The sequence below is a fragment of the Salmo salar genome, chromosome ssa19, assembly GCF_905237065.1.
Source record: "Salmo salar chromosome ssa19, Ssal_v3.1, whole genome shotgun sequence".
NCBI classification, from domain to species: Eukaryota; Metazoa; Chordata; class Actinopteri; order Salmoniformes; family Salmonidae; genus Salmo; species Salmo salar.
In genome coordinates, this window is record NC_059460.1 from 12,259,397 (window position 1) to 12,278,151 (window position 18,755).

Here is an 18,755-nt window from a genome sequence, read left to right on the forward strand (position 1 = left end):
GACTGGTAACACACACCTCAGGGCGAGTGCGTGGAGCAGGAACAGGACACACCGGACTGGGCAGGTGCACTGGAGGCCTGATGCGTGGGGCTGGCACAGGTGGTGCCAGACTGGTAACACGCACCTCAGGGCGAGTGTGGGGAGCAGGAAAAGGACACACCGGACTGGAGAGACTCACTGAAGGCCTAGTGCGTGGAGCCGGGACAGGTGGCCCCAGACTGGTGACACGCACTTCAGGGCGAGTGTGAGGAGCAGGAACAGGGCGTACTGGGCTGTGGAGGCGCACTGGAGGTCTGGAGCATAGGGCTGGCACAATCTGTCCTGGCTGGATGCTCACTTTAGCCCGGCAAGTGCGGGGCGCTGGCACAGGACGCACTGGGCTGTGAATGCGCACTGGAGATACCGTGCATATCACCGCAAAACATGGTGCCTGATGGGTCACGCTCCCCACGGTGAGTACGGAGAGTTGGCACAGGACGTACTGGGCTGTGAATGCGCACTGGAGACATGGTGGGTGTAGCCGGCCTCATTTGTACCGGAACTTTAACACACTTCTTGGGATGAGTATGGGGAGCTGATTCAGGTGGCATCTGATGGCTTCCTCAGGGAAAATGCCATACATACTACGCCAAACCAACAGCTCTCTCTCTCATCACCCCCCTCCACTATCTCACAGTACTCCTCGCTCAGTCTCTCCCAATATTCCTCTTCGCTCTTAGACTCACCCCTCGGCTTCGCCGACCAACCCGTGTGCCCCCCCCAAAAACATTATTGGGGCTGCCTCTCGTGCTTCCGTTGTTGCCGTGCTCTCGCTGCTTCGAACGGCGATACTCCCCGGCCTGCCTCCAGCGTCCTTTCCCGTCCAGGATTTCCTCCCATGTCCATTTGTCCTGACCACGCTGCTTGGTCCTTTGGTGGTGGGAGATTCTGTCACGGCTGTCTGAAGAATGCGACCAAAACGCAGCGTGTGTACCGTTCCACATTTTATTTAAACTGTGAAACTATTCCCGACATACAAACACACTCATAAACAAAACAACAAACCGTGACGAAGAGGTGCAACATACACTTACTCAAAATACAATCTCCCACAAACCCAGGTGGGAAAAACAACTACTTAAGTATGATCTCCAATTGGAGACAACGATGACCAGCTGCCTCTAATTGGAGATCATCTCAAAAAACAACAACATAGAAATACAGAAACAAGAACATTACAACATAGAAAATCTAAACTAGACACAACCCCGTCACGCCCTGACCTACTCTACCATAGAAAATAAAAGCTTCTATGGTCAGAACGTGACAATAAGACTTTAATCATCTATTAAAACGCAGTAACCTGTACATTTAGACAACCTAGAGTAAGGTCCCTAACAACCTATATACAACTAAAGTATACACACACACACACATAACTTCAATATGAATAAAAAGTGGCTGAATCAGAGGTTGAAACCCATCACATCGTCGGTATCATTATGACACAGCGGAGATTCAACGTAGCACGGCAGGAGGTGTTGTATTCCTGCACATGGGATGAACCACTAGCTAAAACCCTATCAAGCAGAAGCTGCTTCTGATACCCTCTGTCTGCAGCTATAAGATACACATCCTAGACTAGGCTATCTGCCTTCCCCTCTGCATGCTAATTCTGCACGTGGAATATTCATCAAAGTCAAGAGCTGATGCACTTGGGCTAAACTGGTGATTGGTTAACATAAATATCTAGTCTCCTACAGGAATTCTCCCAAGACACCAACACACACACTCCGTCTATAAGGTCACAGATATGTTAAGCCTGCTATAACCCACTCCAGCCCCCCACTGACCAGCTCCCTGCCCTTGTGTTAGGTGTGGGCACACACACACACACACACACACACACACACACACACACACACACACACACACACACACACACACACACACACACACACACACACACACACACACACACACACACACACACACACACACACACACACACACACACACACACGGTGCCCCTGTGGTGTGGGCTTGTGGCCAGGCATTCAGTAACACTCACCATGCAGCCCCCATTCTAACCAGGTAGGACTCCCCATCGCTATGCACTCAAATGAATACAGTGCTTATCTATTAGTGCACTGTAAGACAGTTGCTTCTACTACCCATAGGAATACACTACTATATTAATATAGGAATATACACTACATGGCCAAGAGTATGTGGACATCGTCTGTCCTTGTTTGCAACACTCACTACAGAGTTCCAAACTGCCTCTGGAAGCAACGTCAGCACAAGAACTGTTCATCGGAAGCTTCATGAAATGGGTTTCCATGGTCGAGGAGCAGCACACAAACTAAGATCACCATGCGCAATTCCAAGCATCGGCTAGAGTGGGGTAAAGCTCGCCTCCATTGGACTCTTGAGCAGTGGAACGCGTTCTCTGGAGTGATGAATCACGCTTCACCATTTGGTAGTCCGACGAACGCTACCTGCCCAAATGCATAGTGCCAACTGTAAAGTTTGGTGGACGAGGAATAATGGTCTGAGGCTGTTTTTCATAGTTAGGCCCCTTAGGCCCCTTAGTTCCAGTGAAGTGAAATCTTAGCGCTACTGCATTCAATGACATTCTAGACGATACTGTGCTTCCAACTTTGTGACAACAGTTTGGGGAAGGACCTTTCCTGTTTCAGCATGACAATGTCTCCATGCACAAAGCGAGGTCCATACAGAAATGGTTTGTCGAGATTGGTGTTGAAGAACATGACTGGCCTGCACAGAGCCCTGACCTCAACCCCATCGAAAACCTTTGGGATGAATTGGAACGCTGACTGCGAGCCAGGCCTAATCGCCCAACATCAGTGCTCAACCTCACTAATGCTCTTGTGGCTGAATAGAAGCAAGTCCCCACAGCAATGTTCCAACATAAATTGGAAAGCCTTCCCAGAAGAGTGAGGCTGTTATAGCAGCAAAGATGGGAACCAAATCCATATTAATGCCCATGATTTTGGAATGAGATGTTTGATGAGCACATGTCCACATACTTTTGGCCATGTAGTGTAGTTCAATGTCATAACACAATTATCGCCTGATAGGGACAAACATAGATTGGCACAGTGAGGTCACTATTAATGCTAGGTAACACAGCATGAAAGTCTCCCTTACAGAACCAGGGACAATTACCGAATACAGAGACATAGGGTGCATTCCAAATGCCACCCTATTCCCCATATAGTCAACTACTTTTGACCAGGGTCTACAAAGCTGTAGTCAAAAGTAGTGCACTATACAGCTCTGGAAAAAATTGAGACCACTGCAAAATGATCAGTTTCTCTGGTTTTACTATTTATAGGTATGTGTTTGGGTAGAATTAACATTTTTGTTTTATTCTATAAACTGCTGACAACATTTCTCCCAAATTCCAAATAAAAATGTAATTTAGAGCATTTATTTGCAGAAAACGACAACTGGTCAAAATAACAAAAAATATGCAGTGTTGTCAGACCTCGAATAATGCAAAGAATTCAAGCAGCTCGGCTTTGTGTGATGGCGTGTGACCATCCATTGTCACGCCCTGACCTGAGAGAGACGGTTTATTTCTCTATTTTGTTAGGTCAGGGTGTGGGGTGGGCATTCTATGTTTTGTATTTCTTTGTATTGGGCCGAGTATGGTTCCTAATCAGAGGCAGCTGTCTATTGTTGTCTCTGATTAGGAATCATACTTAGGCAGCCTTTTCCCACCTGTGTTTTGTGGGTAGTTATTTTCTATTTTGTTTTTCGTTACCTGACGGAACTGTTTGGCTATTCAGTTTGTTTTCTTTGTTCTAGTGTTTTCATTGTTAAATAAAGATAATGAACACTTACCACGCTGCGCTTTGGTCGCCTCTCTACAACGGCCGTAACATCCATCTTCCTCTTGATCACATTCCAGAGGTTTTCAATGGGGTTCAGGTGTGGAGATTGGGCTGGCCATGACAAGGTTTTGATTCAGTGGTCCTCCATCCACACCTTGATTGACCTGGTTGTGTATCATGGAGCATTGTCCTGCTGGAAAAACCGAGCTGCTTGAATTTTTGCACCAGGAGTGGCATAAAGTCACCCAACATCAATGTGAAAGACTGTTGGAGAGCATGCCAAGACGCATGAAAGCTGTGATTGGAAATCAGGGTTATTCCACCAAATATTGATTTCTGAACTCTTCCTAAGTTAAAACATTAGCATTGTGTTGTTTAAAAATGAATATGAACTTATTTTCTTTGCATTATTTGAGGTCTGACAACACTGCATCTTTTTTGTTGTTTTGACCAGTTGTCATTTTCTGCAAATAAACGCTTGGAATTTGGGAGAAATGTTGTCAGTAGTTTATAGAATAAAACTAAAATGTTCATTTTACCCAAACACATACCTATAAATAGTAAAACCAGAGAAACAGATCATTTTCCAGAGCTATATAGTGAATAAGGTGCCATTTGGGATGTAGACAGAGGCAGGCTGCACCTCCACCTCAGTGAGGCTGAGTTACCAGGCGCAGGAGGACCAGGGATCCCTAGGGGGTGATACTTAGTCTGGACCCCCAACACCAGCCCGGGAACTGATCTCTGACCTCTTACCAGCCAGGACGTGAACTCCATCCTATCCCAGACGGACGTGTGATAATGGCAAAGACAGTACAGTATGACGATAGGCTTAAACTGCTTCTCCAATAGAAATCACCGGTCACACTTGTAGGCGAAGTCATGGCGACGTTGGCAAGCAAAGCTCATGTGTAGAAACACTTCCTCTGGTCTAGCGGTCGTCTCACACCGAACTGTGTATGTGCAGGCCGTCAAATCAAAGGCACTCCTTCCATATAAAGTTGTTTTTGATGAAAATGAAAATGTATCAGTTTGCCACTTTCACAAGGTTGGAGTAATAACATATTCAACTACTTAAGACATTGGCTCGAATCTAAGTTGTACTTTTAGATTTCGAGAAAATGTTTAATTTCTCTCATTAACTTGTCTATCCTCAAACCCTGGCCTGGTCTGTTTGGTCTGTTTCGCAAGCATTCCCGGAAGCCTCGTGATGTTGCTCCTCTGGGTTTAGAGAGAGAGAGAGAGAGAGAGAGAGAGAGAGAGAGAGAGAGAGAGAGAGAGAGAGAGAGAGAGAGAGAGAGAGAGAGAGAGAGAGAGAGAGAGAGAGAGAGAGAAAGAAAGACGCACACACATACACACTTACAGGGCAGGGTCACGAAAAGAAAACAACATATGGCACTGGGGTTTCTTGCTCTTTTTAACGACTCTCTCTTTATGGACTCTCCTATTTTGTTATTAGCAAAAATTATATTTTTGTACCGAGCAACCCCTCATACATTTATTGCACATTTCTCCCAGACTTTTTGCTCATTCAAATGTATTCCATTGAATTTATCAGCCCTCTCTCCTCTTACTTATCATGTAATGTTGCGTCAGAATAGTCCCGAATGCTTTAGTCCATTAGCAGCGTTTGTGAAGGAGACTATTAACGCTCCAAGGTTTTAAACTGAATCCCATAAATTCAACCCAGAAAATGAAATCATCTGTATATTAATATTCACCACTGTGTCTGGCCCCATGTTAAGTATGGCATAAATCTCTGTGTCCTGTTCCCCTTGAACAAGGTGGAGTGGACAAATTCAATATGAAGAAGGTTAGCTCTCTCTCTCTCTCTCTCTGTGAGGCTACAGATTGTTTTTCTCATATTCATAAGAACACTGTCCTTGGCTTTTAAGTGCTTGTCAAAGGTTACTGCATGGATGTCTTTTTTAAAAAATCTATGGATCACTGTTGCATTCCAATCTCCTATAAAATACATGTATTTTCTACATACTCCATGGAAAGACCTCAACAACAAGATGACTCCCTGTAGACTGAAGCTGTGTCTGAAATGTCACCCTATTCCCTCGGGCCACGGTCAAAAGTAGCTAACTAACTAGGGAATAGGGAGCCATTTGGGACGCACCCTGAATGTGCAGAATGGCAGCTGAGGACTATTGTTGTGATGCAACCCCGGTAGGACAGTATGTCTTTGTGCTCTGAAACAAGATGATTCACATGTGTCCTCAATGTTCACACATTGTTCTAAACTTTAACCCAGTCCATGTACTACAATGAGAGACACGGTCTAGTGTCTAACCAACAATAACCCATACAGAATGTGTAAAAAAGCCATTGTCTACTCATACCTTCCTCATCCTCCCTTTCCTTTACTTGTTTGTATTATGTTATATCTGCACGTTCTAATTGTAGAAACTGCATTGGACTAGCCTGGTTCCGGATATATCTGTGCTCTTGCCATCTCTATTGTTGTCATTGTCAAGCGAAGCATGTTTGGCATGAGAACATGTTTAGCATGACAATTCCATAAGGAGTTGACAAGGGCACATAAGCAGACAGGTACCCAGGCTACCTTGGACTAGCCAGGCTAAGGGAATGACAAAGACACTGTACTATATCTCAGAGTAATAGGATAATAAGATGAGCGTATTATATACCAATGACCAGTGTGTCTAGGCCAGCGGCACTTCATTTGTTTTATATATTTGTATTATATTTGTCAGATTTAATTGTAGCATCATTGATGGTAAACTACCGTGTTAATGAGCTATAACTTGTGTTATGTTTTCATATGTATTGGTTTGGTTCAATAAAGGTGAAAAAGTTACTCTGCTTCAACCTTTTCTGTAATACTTGTTTTTAAAAAGCAGTTTGGACAAATCATCTGTTTGCATCCAGAGAGCTAGCACCTGTAAACATGTAAAATGAGAAAGCCTTAGTTCCTGGGACTTCCACAGCTGCTTTGTCATCATGGTCGACTATTACTGTGGTCATGTGAGCTGAAATGTGTATATTTTGGGATGTGAACACTCAGTGTGTTTGACCTGACGAAGATCTGTTTCGGGATTGAAGCGTTGTCAATAAAGCGGTGAATTGGGAGCTTTAACAGTGTGTGGGCCTTCTTGTTCTATACTAGTATTCATTAGCCCAGCACCTACACTACCGTTCAAAAGTTTGGGGTCACATAGAAATGACCTTGTTTTTCAAAGAAAAGCACATTTTTTGTCCATTAAAATAACATAACATTTATCAGAACTACAGTGTTGACATTGTTAATGTTGTAAATTACTATTGTAGTTGGAAACGGCTGATTTTTAATGGAATATCTACATAGGCGTACAGAGGCCCATTATCAGCAACCATCACTCCTGTGTTCCAATGGCACGTTGTGTTAGTTAATCCAAGTTTATCACTTTAAAAGGCTAATTGATCATTAGAAAACCCTTTTGCAATTATGTTAGCACAGCTGAAAACTGATGTCATGATTGAAGAAGCAATACAACTGGCCTTCTTTAGACTAGTTGAGTATCTGGATTGTCAGCATTTGTGGGTTCAATTACAGGCTCCAAATGGCCAGAAACAAAGAACTTTCTTCTGAAACTCGTCAGTCTATTCTTGTTCTGAGAAATGAAGGCTATTCCATGCAAGTAATTGCCAAGAAACTGAACATCTCATACAACGCTGTATACTACTCCCTTCAAAGAACAGCGCAAACTGGCTCTAACAAGAATAGAAAGAGGAGTGGGAGGCCCCGGTGCACAACTGAGAAAGAGGACAAGTACATTAGAGTGTCTAGTTTGAGAAACAGATGCCTCACAAGTCCTCAACTGGCAGCTTCATTAAATAGTACCCGCAAAACACCAGTCTCAACGTCAACAGTGAAGAGGCGACTCCGGGATGCTGGCCTTCTAGGCAGAGTTCCTCTGTCCAGTGTCTGTGTTCTTTTGCCCATCTTAATCTTTTATTTTTATTGGCCAGTCTGAGATATGGCTTTTTCTTTGCAACTCTTCCTAGAAGGCCAGCATCCTGGAGTCACCTCTTCACTGCTAACGTTGAGACTGGTGTTTTGCGGGTACTATTTAATGAAGCTGTCAGTTGAGGACTTGTGAGGTGTCAGTGTAGACATTAACAATGTCTACACTGTATTTCTGATCAATTTGATGTTAATTTAATGGATAAAAAAATTGCTTTTCTTTCAAAAATAAGGACATTTCTAAGTGACCCCAAACTTTTGAACGGTGGTGTTTGTTTTTAAGGGTGTGCGTATGACCACAAACTATTACTGTCCTACCATCTGTTGTCGTCTGGGGATGTCCCACTGTAATAACATATAATAAATAACAAATTAACAAATAAATAACTAATAAACCTGAAAGTTAAAGATGCTTCCTCAGAGTAACATTATAATTATAACAGACCAGTTTAATGATTGTCTCTGAGTCCATCCATGACTCACAACGTAACATAACCTGCTCAAACAATTAGCTTTTTAATGAATTAATGTTTTTTTTCCATTCACTGGTTCTTCACTTTTACAAACATTATGGATGGTGGAAAACCAAATATTTTCTCAGGTTTTGAACATTCAAAATAACTCCCAAAACATCCACTTTGAAGTGTTTTCATAACAAGATACATGAATCATACAATGTTTGTTTGTTTCCATAGTTGCGGTTCAATATTCAAGTCATTGTTCATATGCCTTCAGACTGTCAAAAACATCCAGTTTTCCAAATACAAAAGTAATGGTCCTGTCAAATATAACTATCTGCAATTCAACTGAAAAATAAAACTAAGATACATTCCAATGTGGCCAAGAAGTGGAATTCCTCAAAAACACTGATTCAAAGTAAAGCTTTTCAATTCCACGATTAACGGAATGGCACTAGATGCAAAATTACATTGAATTCACTGTCTTTGGTGGAAAGGAAAAATACAGGTTTTTCTGTCACAGTTTGGAGACCGTCAGTAAAGACTTAGTGAGGTCCTTGGCCTCCCCGGCCGTCCTGACTCTGTCGTAGCCCAGGACAGCCATGGAGTGATGACAGTAGTCCTCCACCTGTTTGATCTGCTGGATGCTGAGCACTGTTCTCCATGCGCTGGCAGCCTGAGTGGCGTTCCTGGAGGACACTATGAACGGCTTGGAGGACGAACTAGACCCACCTGTCATATTCAGAGCAAACGATTCAATGTCATGGTTGGTGGTGAGGTTGGCGAAGCGGTAGATGTTCCTCAGGATCTTCACAGGGTTCTCCACCAGGTCCTCATAGCGCACGGCCATGTACTTCCCTTTGAGCCAGCTGGGAGGGTTTAAGGCAGTCCTCAGGGTCCGGGAGGTGCGGTCACAGATCACCTCCATGGCTCCGATGGAGTGGTAGTCCGAGCCGTCCTTCTTGTTGGCTTTGTGGTTGGGGTCTACAAAGGGGATCCTGCGGAGCTTGGGGTCCCTGCTCCGGACCACCTGCAGGTTCTCCCGGATCAGCCCATGTCGGGACTTGATCCTGGAGTTGGCCACGGCCCGGGGGTCCCTGACCAGGTGGACTACCTTCACATCCAGCGACGGGTCCTCCATGAGGGGGGCTAGAACATTAACGTCCAGGATACGCACCCCTTTAATAACGATAGTGCTGTATTTGAGGCACTCCTCCTCCAGTAGTCTAAGGCTTTGAGGTGGGCACTTTTTACACACCTTGTCGTCCACCATCCCCACCACCTCTTTCCTGTAGGCAGAGCAGAGGGGGTAGGAGCACACCACCTTATTCAGGGTGGCCCCAAAGAGTCCTAGGGAAGTAAAGTTCTTACCCCCTGGGCTGTTGTACAGCTGGAACACAGAGAGATCACAGCGGTATAAGGAGCTGAGCATGTCCCTGGCTGCCCCCTGCAAAGACACTGCGTCTCCTGGGTACAGCTTCTGCCAGATGTGCCACATGGGTTCATACAGGAAGAACACTTCAGGATTTTGGTTAAACAGCTCCCCGAAAAAGGAGGACCCGGACCTCCATGTGGTCAGAACGTAGACCAACTGTCTTTTCTTGGCCAGAGAGGGTCTGTAGAGGAACCGAATGTCTGATCTGCCATGATAGGTAGTGCTCCTCATCTGGTGATTGCACTGCTGGGGCTCTTTAGTCCATTTATAGTTGGCCAAGTTCAGCATGGTCAGCACCAGCAGCAAGAAATAGGCTATAAACAACACAATCCGCTTTCTGCGTAGCACCTTCATCACGATGCCGGGCTGGGCTATTATCTTGGTATGGTTCCTGTACGTTTTGAGCTTTCTCCCGTAGCCAGCATCCTTCTCCCAAGGCGCTGTCAACTTCAGTTGTTGATGGTATTGTTTCCCTCTCATCTGTAACCTAGGAGTGAGTGGCTCTCACCACTGGGCGAAAGCTTCTTACATTTACAATAGGCGAACCCGTACAGCGTATTGAATATCTCCGGTGGGAATTGATACCGACCGAATCCAATGCTAAATGATTAGGTAATACCCCAGCCAACAGATTCGATATCACAATCCGATTCGCAATCCAAAATACGATAACGCAGCCCTGCCTTTACTGCAGTGCGCAAGGCTCTTCACATGAAAATGTTTCCATTACGGGTATTACAGTGCGTATTGCGTTAGGTCTGCCATCAAAAACAAAACGAAGAACCGTTCATGCAAACAATTTACGCCCTCCTTGACAATATTCAGTGTAGGCATCTCAGCGCAGTTAAAATCTGATGCGCCCCGGTATAGATGGAGCCTATATGAACATTGTACCACAGCACACAAGTAATACGTTAGTAATTACGCGCTCCGGCTTCTTCTTGAATAATGCCGCTAAATGTCGCAGGTATATCCAGAGGTGAGTCTATTCGTCCAAAGAATCAAATATTTCCATTATTCCCGATGTGCGGTATTGTATCTCTTAACAATTGAAACAGGACTGATTTAATCAGAGTACAGGGAGAAAAGCCCTCCCTTCTCTAAACGCCATTGGAGCATGATAGGATACGTGTGTAAGCGAGTTACGCCCTTGGTTCTTCCACACGTCTGTCAACAATGAATGCACTGCTCTCGAGACGCCCACATTTGAAAAAGGCAACAGTAAACATGTCGCCTCTCACGAATGATGCAGCGCCCCCGCTTGGGCCAATTGAGATATCGCGTGTAACACATTTCAGTTTCGCAAATTTAAGTGAATTACATTAGCTCTGGTCTTGGGCCAATCAGTGTTATTTTGTAAATGCAGGATGTTTATGGCAAGACGCATCATTCACCGAAGTTTCGTCAACATCGGCCAAGTGCTGCCTGAGATATCGCGTGTGACTATCGTACAAAGGCACCCGGTTTCATCGTGGGGGACAACAAAGTCTCACAGCAATGGTAGACGTCACGACTGTGGAAAATGATGCTGTTGTTAGGATAGAATAGAAATGGAAGGGATGCTGGTCTCCGCTCTGGCAGTGTAGTAGCGTCGGGTCGACTCAGCTCCAGTCGTTAATTTATAGACTTGCTTAGCGCACTGTTATGCAACTAGGCTATTAGTAGAAATCTGTTACATACATTGTTTCAATGTTACAATGTATCATATCAATGTGTGGTAGTATTTTCAAATCGTATGTTTTGTTGCATTTTCAGAGAGAACAGACAATAGCCTATATTCAAGGTCTGTTGGGAATATTATTGATCACGTTTCACCATATCTGTCTCTTCGTCTCATATTGGCCTAGGCAGCAGGTAATCGATAGCTCCCATTAGAGACGTGTTTTGCCAAGTCTCAAGAGGTACTGTAGACCTGAGGCCCGTTTGAAAATGGGACCAAACGGGACCATTGAAAGATAGGCAATGAGAGCAGTTCCTGGTTAGAGCTGTTCAAACTGGTAACTGAACTGCCTATCCTGTCCTGTCCTCTCAATTCAATTCAAGGGGCTTTATTGGCATGGGAAACATATGTTAACATTGCCAAAATAATAAAGACAAATGTCATATTGTGTATATATACAGTGTTGTAACAATGTGCAAATGGCCAAAGTACAAAAGGGAAAACAAACAAACATAAATATGGATTGTATTTACAATGGTGTTTGTTCTTCACTGGTTGCCCGTTTCTTGTGGCAACAGGTCACAAATATTGCTGCTGTGATGGCACACTGTGGTATTTCACCAAGTAGATATGGGAGTTTATCAAAATTGGATTTGTTTTCGAATTCTTTGTGGATCTGTGTAATCTGAGGGAGATATGTGTCTCTAATATGGTCATACATTTGGCAGGAGGTTAGGAAGTGCAGCTCAGTTTCAACCTCATTTTGTGGACAGTGTGCACATAGCCTGTCTTCTCTTGAGAGCCAGGTCTGCCTTCGGCGGCCTTTCTCAATAGCAAGGTTATGCTCACTGAGTCTCTCTCACCAAGCAAATTGGAATCAGCGGCAAACCACTATTTGACAGCTGTTAGCGTGGAATTGACAGGCATGGCAAGCAATAAACCCATATGTTTTAGGGGCACAGATCAAATGCCCAACAGATTGAAAATGATCCTCTCACATGTGTCAGTTCATGTGTTATTACACCAATGGCAGCCAAAAATGGGAGGGTTTGGGCATGTCTATTGGGAGTCCTACAGTCATCTAAAGAGTTTTTAGTTCACTATTAGGCTAATCTTTTCCTGAGAGGATTTCTTGGTAAATGTGTATTTTCATTACTCTTAGGTTTTTGGATGCCGTCACTGCTGTATGCGCTGCAGTTGCTTTGCAAAGATTGCCATCTGCTGGGGCAAAGGCTATATTTCAATTCCAGTTGGGTGTGGTAAACCTTTGGATATTATGTAGGCTACTGCACCCGTTGTCAATTATTTATGTCTTTTAGAAAAACAAGTTAAATAAAATTAATTGATTAATTGTTACATTTATTATTTTAACTTTTATCTCTTATTCTTATCCATATTTTTTTACTGCATTGTTGGTTAGGGGCTCGTAAGTAAGCATTTCACTGTAAGGTCGACTACACCTGCGCATGTGACTAATCAAATTCGATTTGATTTGATAATGTACTCCAGATTTACGCCTAAACTTATTTCAGGAGATATGTTCACCCAGATTAGAAAAATAAAAAATTTTACATTAAAGGGGAAATCTGCAGTTGCTAAATCCATTTGTGGATTTATAAATTAATAATATGTACCCAATGATTCTTGAAGAACATAACTTCTAATTGCTTCATGAGTTTCGTTCATCTGTCGTACCCTATCAGCTGCCGTACCCCATCAGCACCCAGAATATAAACTTGTTCTACTCCGATGTTTGTAAACATGGTTAGTCCTTGCATCCATAGCGCAGTCTGAATTTGACAGTGGTTACATTTCTCCAGCCCCGTCCTTTAGCTTTTTTTCGCGAAACAGGTGGCAGGGAAAACATTTTGTAATTGGTTCAACTGCTGATTGCCCCTTGTTTCAACGCCTCATGTTGAAAGATGCATGTGTGCACCATAATTATTAGCCCTCTTAGTGTAATTTTAACACCATTTATCCCAATCGTCCTTGGTTTAATGGTACAATGGCATGTTCATTACCTAAAAGCCCTCTGGTATTAAATGGTGCAGTATAGGCCTATGTGACATTTATCTGCAGTTACACTATGTCCTCAAAGTCATGCTGCTCCTAGACACAGTGTCATTATATTGATCTAAAATGCTTTGTATCTTTGTCATCCAAATGTCTTTCTGTGAGGGAAGATGGGAAAGATCACATACAGGCACACACACACAATGTGCTCATATAATTCCTGTCAGTATGAAAACATTTAAGCAAGGTAAATAGTCCATTTGTTGAGATTTTATCTTATGAATGTGCAAATAGAAACTTTGAGACAATATTATTCCAAATGAAACTGCTTATTTTAGCATTATTATTGCAGACTATGATTGTAGTACAGTGTTTTGGAAATACTTCAGGGGGAACTATTTATTTACCTCTCTAAATATGATCATGAAAATGAATGGTTGAAAAACGATTAGAACCATTTCCCTTTATGACACGTCCACGCTGGGTCTTAGTGGACCGCTGAGGATGCTGGCTGCGCTGTGCCAGCGAGATGAGATGGAGCATGCGCAGCAGCAACACCATCAGGACCAGAGGACTGTCAGGAGCCTGCGAAGCGATGCGAAAAAATGGTGGGTGTAAACACGTTGATGGAGAGTTCTATTTATGCACTGACTGCGTGCGGTATGTTTACATCTGAAGAAGAATAGCGTATGTCAAAGGGTTATTACGAGGAAACAACTGGGAAGGTCGTTACGCGCGCCAAACGCCGACGCTGCGTAAAAACGGATGAAACGTTACCAACACGGATGCGACGACAATAATAGCTTACATATAATTATTTATTTATTTTTCCGAGAAGACGTTTACTCCTGCCGTTCATTGGGGGGAAATACAATAACAGTCTTTTTGCAGTATATGTCATCCCATGTGACGGGCTTTCATGGTTAAATGGTCGCTGGCGCCTAGTAGTGGGATGCACATCAGTGTTCTGCCCTACTCCTTCTCCGTCGCAATGGCCGCTCTATATCAGGTCACGGACGTGTCCTCTCCGGATAAATTTCTGGCCCTGAAAGACGTGAGGGAGGTGAAGGAGGAGACTACTCTGGATGAAAAGCTCTTCCTACTGGCCTGTGAGAAAGGTGAGTTATTTTAGACTTCTAGGTGGATTAATTTATCAAAAAATAAATAAGTGTATGATGTTATTAACATGGCATTTGAAAAACACGTGACTTTATGACAGCGTAATGTAACATGTTGTTTAAGAAAAGGTGTGAACATGTAGTCTTTATTCTTTGAAACACTTCATGTCATATCACACCATTATTACCAACAGTCATCCTCTCTTACCTTATGATGGATGAGTGAGTATACTTTGGATGAATGCCTACTGCAGTTGCCTACATGTAGCTACACTGGAAGTTTGCCCACAAGGCTGAGTTTTATTTAACCTAGTGGAGCTATATGCTCTTGTGTAGAGCTATATGCCCTTGTGTAGAGCTATGTGGCGCTATATGCCCTTGTGTAGAGCTATGTGGCGCTATATGCTCTTGTGTAGAGCTATGTGGAGCGAGATGCTCTTGTGTAGAGCTATGTGGAGCTATATGCTCTTGTGTAGAGCTATATGCTCTTGTGTAGAGCTATGTGGAGCTATATGCTCTTGTGTAGAGCTATCTGGAGCTATATGCTCTTGTGTAGAGCTATATGCTCTTGTGTAGAGCTATGTGGAGCTATATGCTCTTGTGTAGAGCTATGTGGAGCTATATGCTCTTGTGTAGAGCTATCTGGAGCTATATGCTCTTGTGTAGAGCTATATGCTCTTGTGTAGAGCTATGTGGAGCTATATGCTCTTGTGTAGAGCTATGTGAAGCTATATGCTCTTGTGTAGAGCTATGTGGAGCTATATGCTCTTGTGTAGAGCTATGTGGAGCTATATGCTCTTGTGTAGAGCTATGTGGAGCTATATGCTCTTGTGTTGAGCTATGTGGAGCTATATGCTCTTGTGTAGAGCTATATGCTCTTGTGTAGAGCTATATGCCCTTGTATAGAGCTATGTGGCGCTATATGCCCTTGTGTAGAGCTATGTGGAGCTATATGCTCTTGTGTAGAGCTATGTGGAGCTATATGCTCTTGTGTAGAGCTATCTGGAGCAATTTGCTCTTGTGTAGAGCTATATGCTCTTGTGAAGAGCTATGTGGAGCTATATGCTCTTGTGTAGAGCTATGTGGAGCTATATGCTCTTGTGTAGAGCTATGTGGAGCTATATGCTCTTGTGTAGAGCTATGTGGAGCTATATGCTCTTGTGTGGAGCTATGTGGAGCTATATGCTCTTGTGTAGAGCTAAAGGCTCTTGTGTAGAGCTATATGCTCTTGTGTAGAGCTATGTGGAGCTGTATGCTCTTGTGTAGAGCTATGTGGAGCTATATGCTCTTGTTTAGAGCTATGTGGAGCTATATGCTCTTGTGTAGAGCTATGTGGAGCTATATGCTCTTGTGTAGAGCTATGTGGAGCAATATGCTCTTGTGTAGAGCTATATGCCCTTGTGTAGAGCTATATGCCCTTGTGTAGAGCTATGTGGCGCTATATGCTCTTGTGTAGAGCTATGTGGAGCGAGATGCTCTTGTGTAGAGCTATGTGGAGCTATATGCTCTTGTGTAGAGCTATATGCTCTTGTGTAGAGCTATGTGGAGCTATATGCTCTTGTGTAGAGCTATCTGGAGCTATATGCTCTTGTGTAGAGCTATATGCTCTTGTGTAGAGCTATGTGGAGCTATATGCTCTTGTGTAGAGCTATGTGGAGCTATATGCTCTTGTGTAGAGCTATCTGGAGCTATATGCTCTTGTGTAGAGCTATATGCTCTTGTGTAGAGCTATGTGGAGCTATATGCTCTTGTGTAGAGCTATGTGAAGCTATATGCTCTTGTGTAGAGCTATGTGGAGCTATATGCTCTTGTGTAGAGCTATGTGGAGCTATATGCTCTTGTGTGGAGCTATGTGGAGCTATATGCTCTTGTGTAGAGCTAAATGCTCTTGTGTAGAGCTATATGCTCTTGTGTAGAGCTATGTGGAGCTGTATGCTCTTGTGTAGAGCTATGTGGAGCTATATGCTCTTGTGTAGAGCTATGTGGAGCTATATGCTCTTGTGTAGAGCTATGTGGAGCAATATGCTCTTGTGTAGAGCTATATGCTCTTGTGTAGAGCTATGTGGAGCTATATGCTCTTGTGTAGAGCTATGTGGAGCTATATGCTCTTGTGTAGAGCTATGTGGAGCTATATGCTCTTGTGTAGAGCTATGTGGAGCGAGATGCTCTTGTGTAGAGCTATGTGGAGCTATATGCTCTTGTGTAGAGCTATATGCTCTTGTGTAGAGCTATGTGGAGCTATATGCTCTTGTGTAGAGCTATCTGGAGCTATATGCTCTTGTGTAGAGCTATGTGGAGCTATATGCTCTTGTGTAGAGCTATGTGGAGCTATATGCTCTTGTGTAGAGCTATGTGGAGCTATATGCTCTTGTGTAGAGCTATGTGGAGCTATATGCTCTTGTGTAGAGCTATATGCCTTGAGAGCTATATGCCCTTGTGTAGAGCTATATGCTCTTGTGTAGAGCTATGTGGAGCTATATGCTCTTGTGTAGAGCTATGTGGAGCTATATGCTCTTGTGTAGAGCTATGTGGAGCTATATGCTCTTGTGTAGAGCTATGTGTAGAGCTATATGCTCTTGTGTAGAGCTATGTGGAGCTATATGCTCTTGTGTAGAGCTATGTGGAGCGATATGCTCTTGTGTAGAGCTATATGCCCTTGTGTAGAGCTATGTAGCGCTATATGCCCTTGTGTAGAGCTATGTGGAGCTATATGCTCTTGTGTAGAGCTATGTGGAGCGATATGCTCTTGTGTAGAGCTATGTGGAGCAATATGCTCTTGTGTAGAGCTATGTGGAGCTATATGCTCTTGTGTAGAGCTATATGCTCTTGTGTAGAGCTATATGCTCTTGTGTAGAGCTATGTGGAGCTATATGCTCTTGTGTAGAGCTATGTGGAGCTATATGCTCTTGTGTAGAGCTATATGCTCTTGTGTAGAGCTATATGCTCTTGTGTAGAGCTATGTGGAGCTATATGCTCTTGTGTAGAGCTATGTGGAGCTATATGCTCTTGTGTAGAGCTATGTGGAGCTATATGCTCTTGTGTAGAGCTATATGCTCTTGTGTAGAGCTATGTGGAGCTATATGCTCTTGTGTAGAGCTATGTGGAGCTATATGCTCTTGTGTAGATCTATGTGGAGCTATATGCTCTTGTGTAGAGCTATATGCCCTTGTGTAGAGCTATGTGGAGCTATATGCTCTTGTGTAGAGCTATGTGGAGCTATATGCTCTTGTGTAGAGCTATGTGGAGCGATATGCTCTTGTGTAGAGCTATATGCCCTTGTGTAGAGCTATGTGGAGCTATATGCTCTTGTGTAGAGCTATGTGGAGCTATATGCTCTTGTGTAGAGCTATGTGGAGCAATATGCTCTTGTGTAGAGCTATATGCCCTTGTGTAGAGCTATATGCCCTTGTGTAGAGCTATGTGGAGCTATATGCTCTTGTGTAGAGCTATGTGGAGCTATATGCTCTTGTGTAGAGCTATGTGGAGCTATATGCTCTTGTGTAGAGCTATGTGGAGCTATATGCTCTTGTGTAGAGCTAGTGGAGCTATATGCTCTTGTGTAGAGCTATGTGGAACTATATTCTCTTGTGTAGAGCTATGTGGAGCTATATGCTCTTGTGTAGAGCTATGTGGAGCTATATGCTCTTGTGTAGAGCTATGTGGAGCTATATGCTCTTGTGTAGAGCTATATGCTCTTGTGTAGAGCTATGTGGAGCTATATGCTCTTGTGTAGAGCTATGTGGAGCTATATGCTCTTGTGTAGAGCTATATGCTCTTGTGTAGAGCTATGTGGAGCTATATGCTCTTGTGTAGAGCTATGTGGAGCTATATGCTCTTGTGTAGAGCTATGTGGAGCTATATGCTCTTGTGTAGAGCTATGTGGAGCTATATGCTCTTGTGTAGAGCTATGTGGAGCTATATGCTCTTGTGTAGAGCTATGTGGAGCTATATGCTCTTGTGTAGAGCTATGTGGAGCTATATGCTCTTGTGTAGAGCTATGTGGAGCTATATGCTCTTGTGTAGAGCTATGTGGAGCTATATGCTCTTGTGTAGAGCTATGTGGAGCTATATGCTCTTGTGTAGAGCTATGTGGAGCTATATGCTCTTGTGTAGAGCTATATGCTCTTGTGTAGAGCTATGTGGAGCTATATGCTCTTGTGTAGAGCTATGTGGAGCTATATGCTCTTGTGTAGAGCTGAGCTATATGCTCTTGTGTAGAGCTATGTGGAGCAATATGCTCTTGTGTAGAGCTATAT

At 43.5% G+C, this 18,755-nt stretch overlaps 2 protein-coding genes across 2 annotated transcripts in view; one reads left to right on the forward strand and one right to left on the reverse strand.

The window, feature by feature from the left end:
• Positions 1-8,243: 8,243 nt before the first annotated feature.
• Positions 8,244-10,728, reverse strand: chst2 (Carbohydrate sulfotransferase 2). Its single transcript, NM_001140092.1, is given in 1 exon segment — positions 8,244-10,728. A coding segment is annotated over 1 exon segment (1,398 nt). The 5' UTR covers positions 10,189-10,728; the 3' UTR covers positions 8,244-8,790.
• Positions 10,729-13,917: 3,189 nt separating this feature from the next.
• trpc1 (transient receptor potential cation channel, subfamily C, member 1) overlaps positions 13,918-18,755 on the forward strand; it is a 76,796-nt gene continuing 71,958 nt past the window's right edge. Inside the window, exon 1 of the mRNA XM_014157283.2 lies at positions 13,918-14,499. Coding sequence (XP_014012758.1) covers positions 14,301-14,499 — 199 coding nt within the window. The 5' untranslated portion in view covers positions 13,918-14,300. The remainder of the gene's footprint in view (positions 14,500-18,755) is intronic.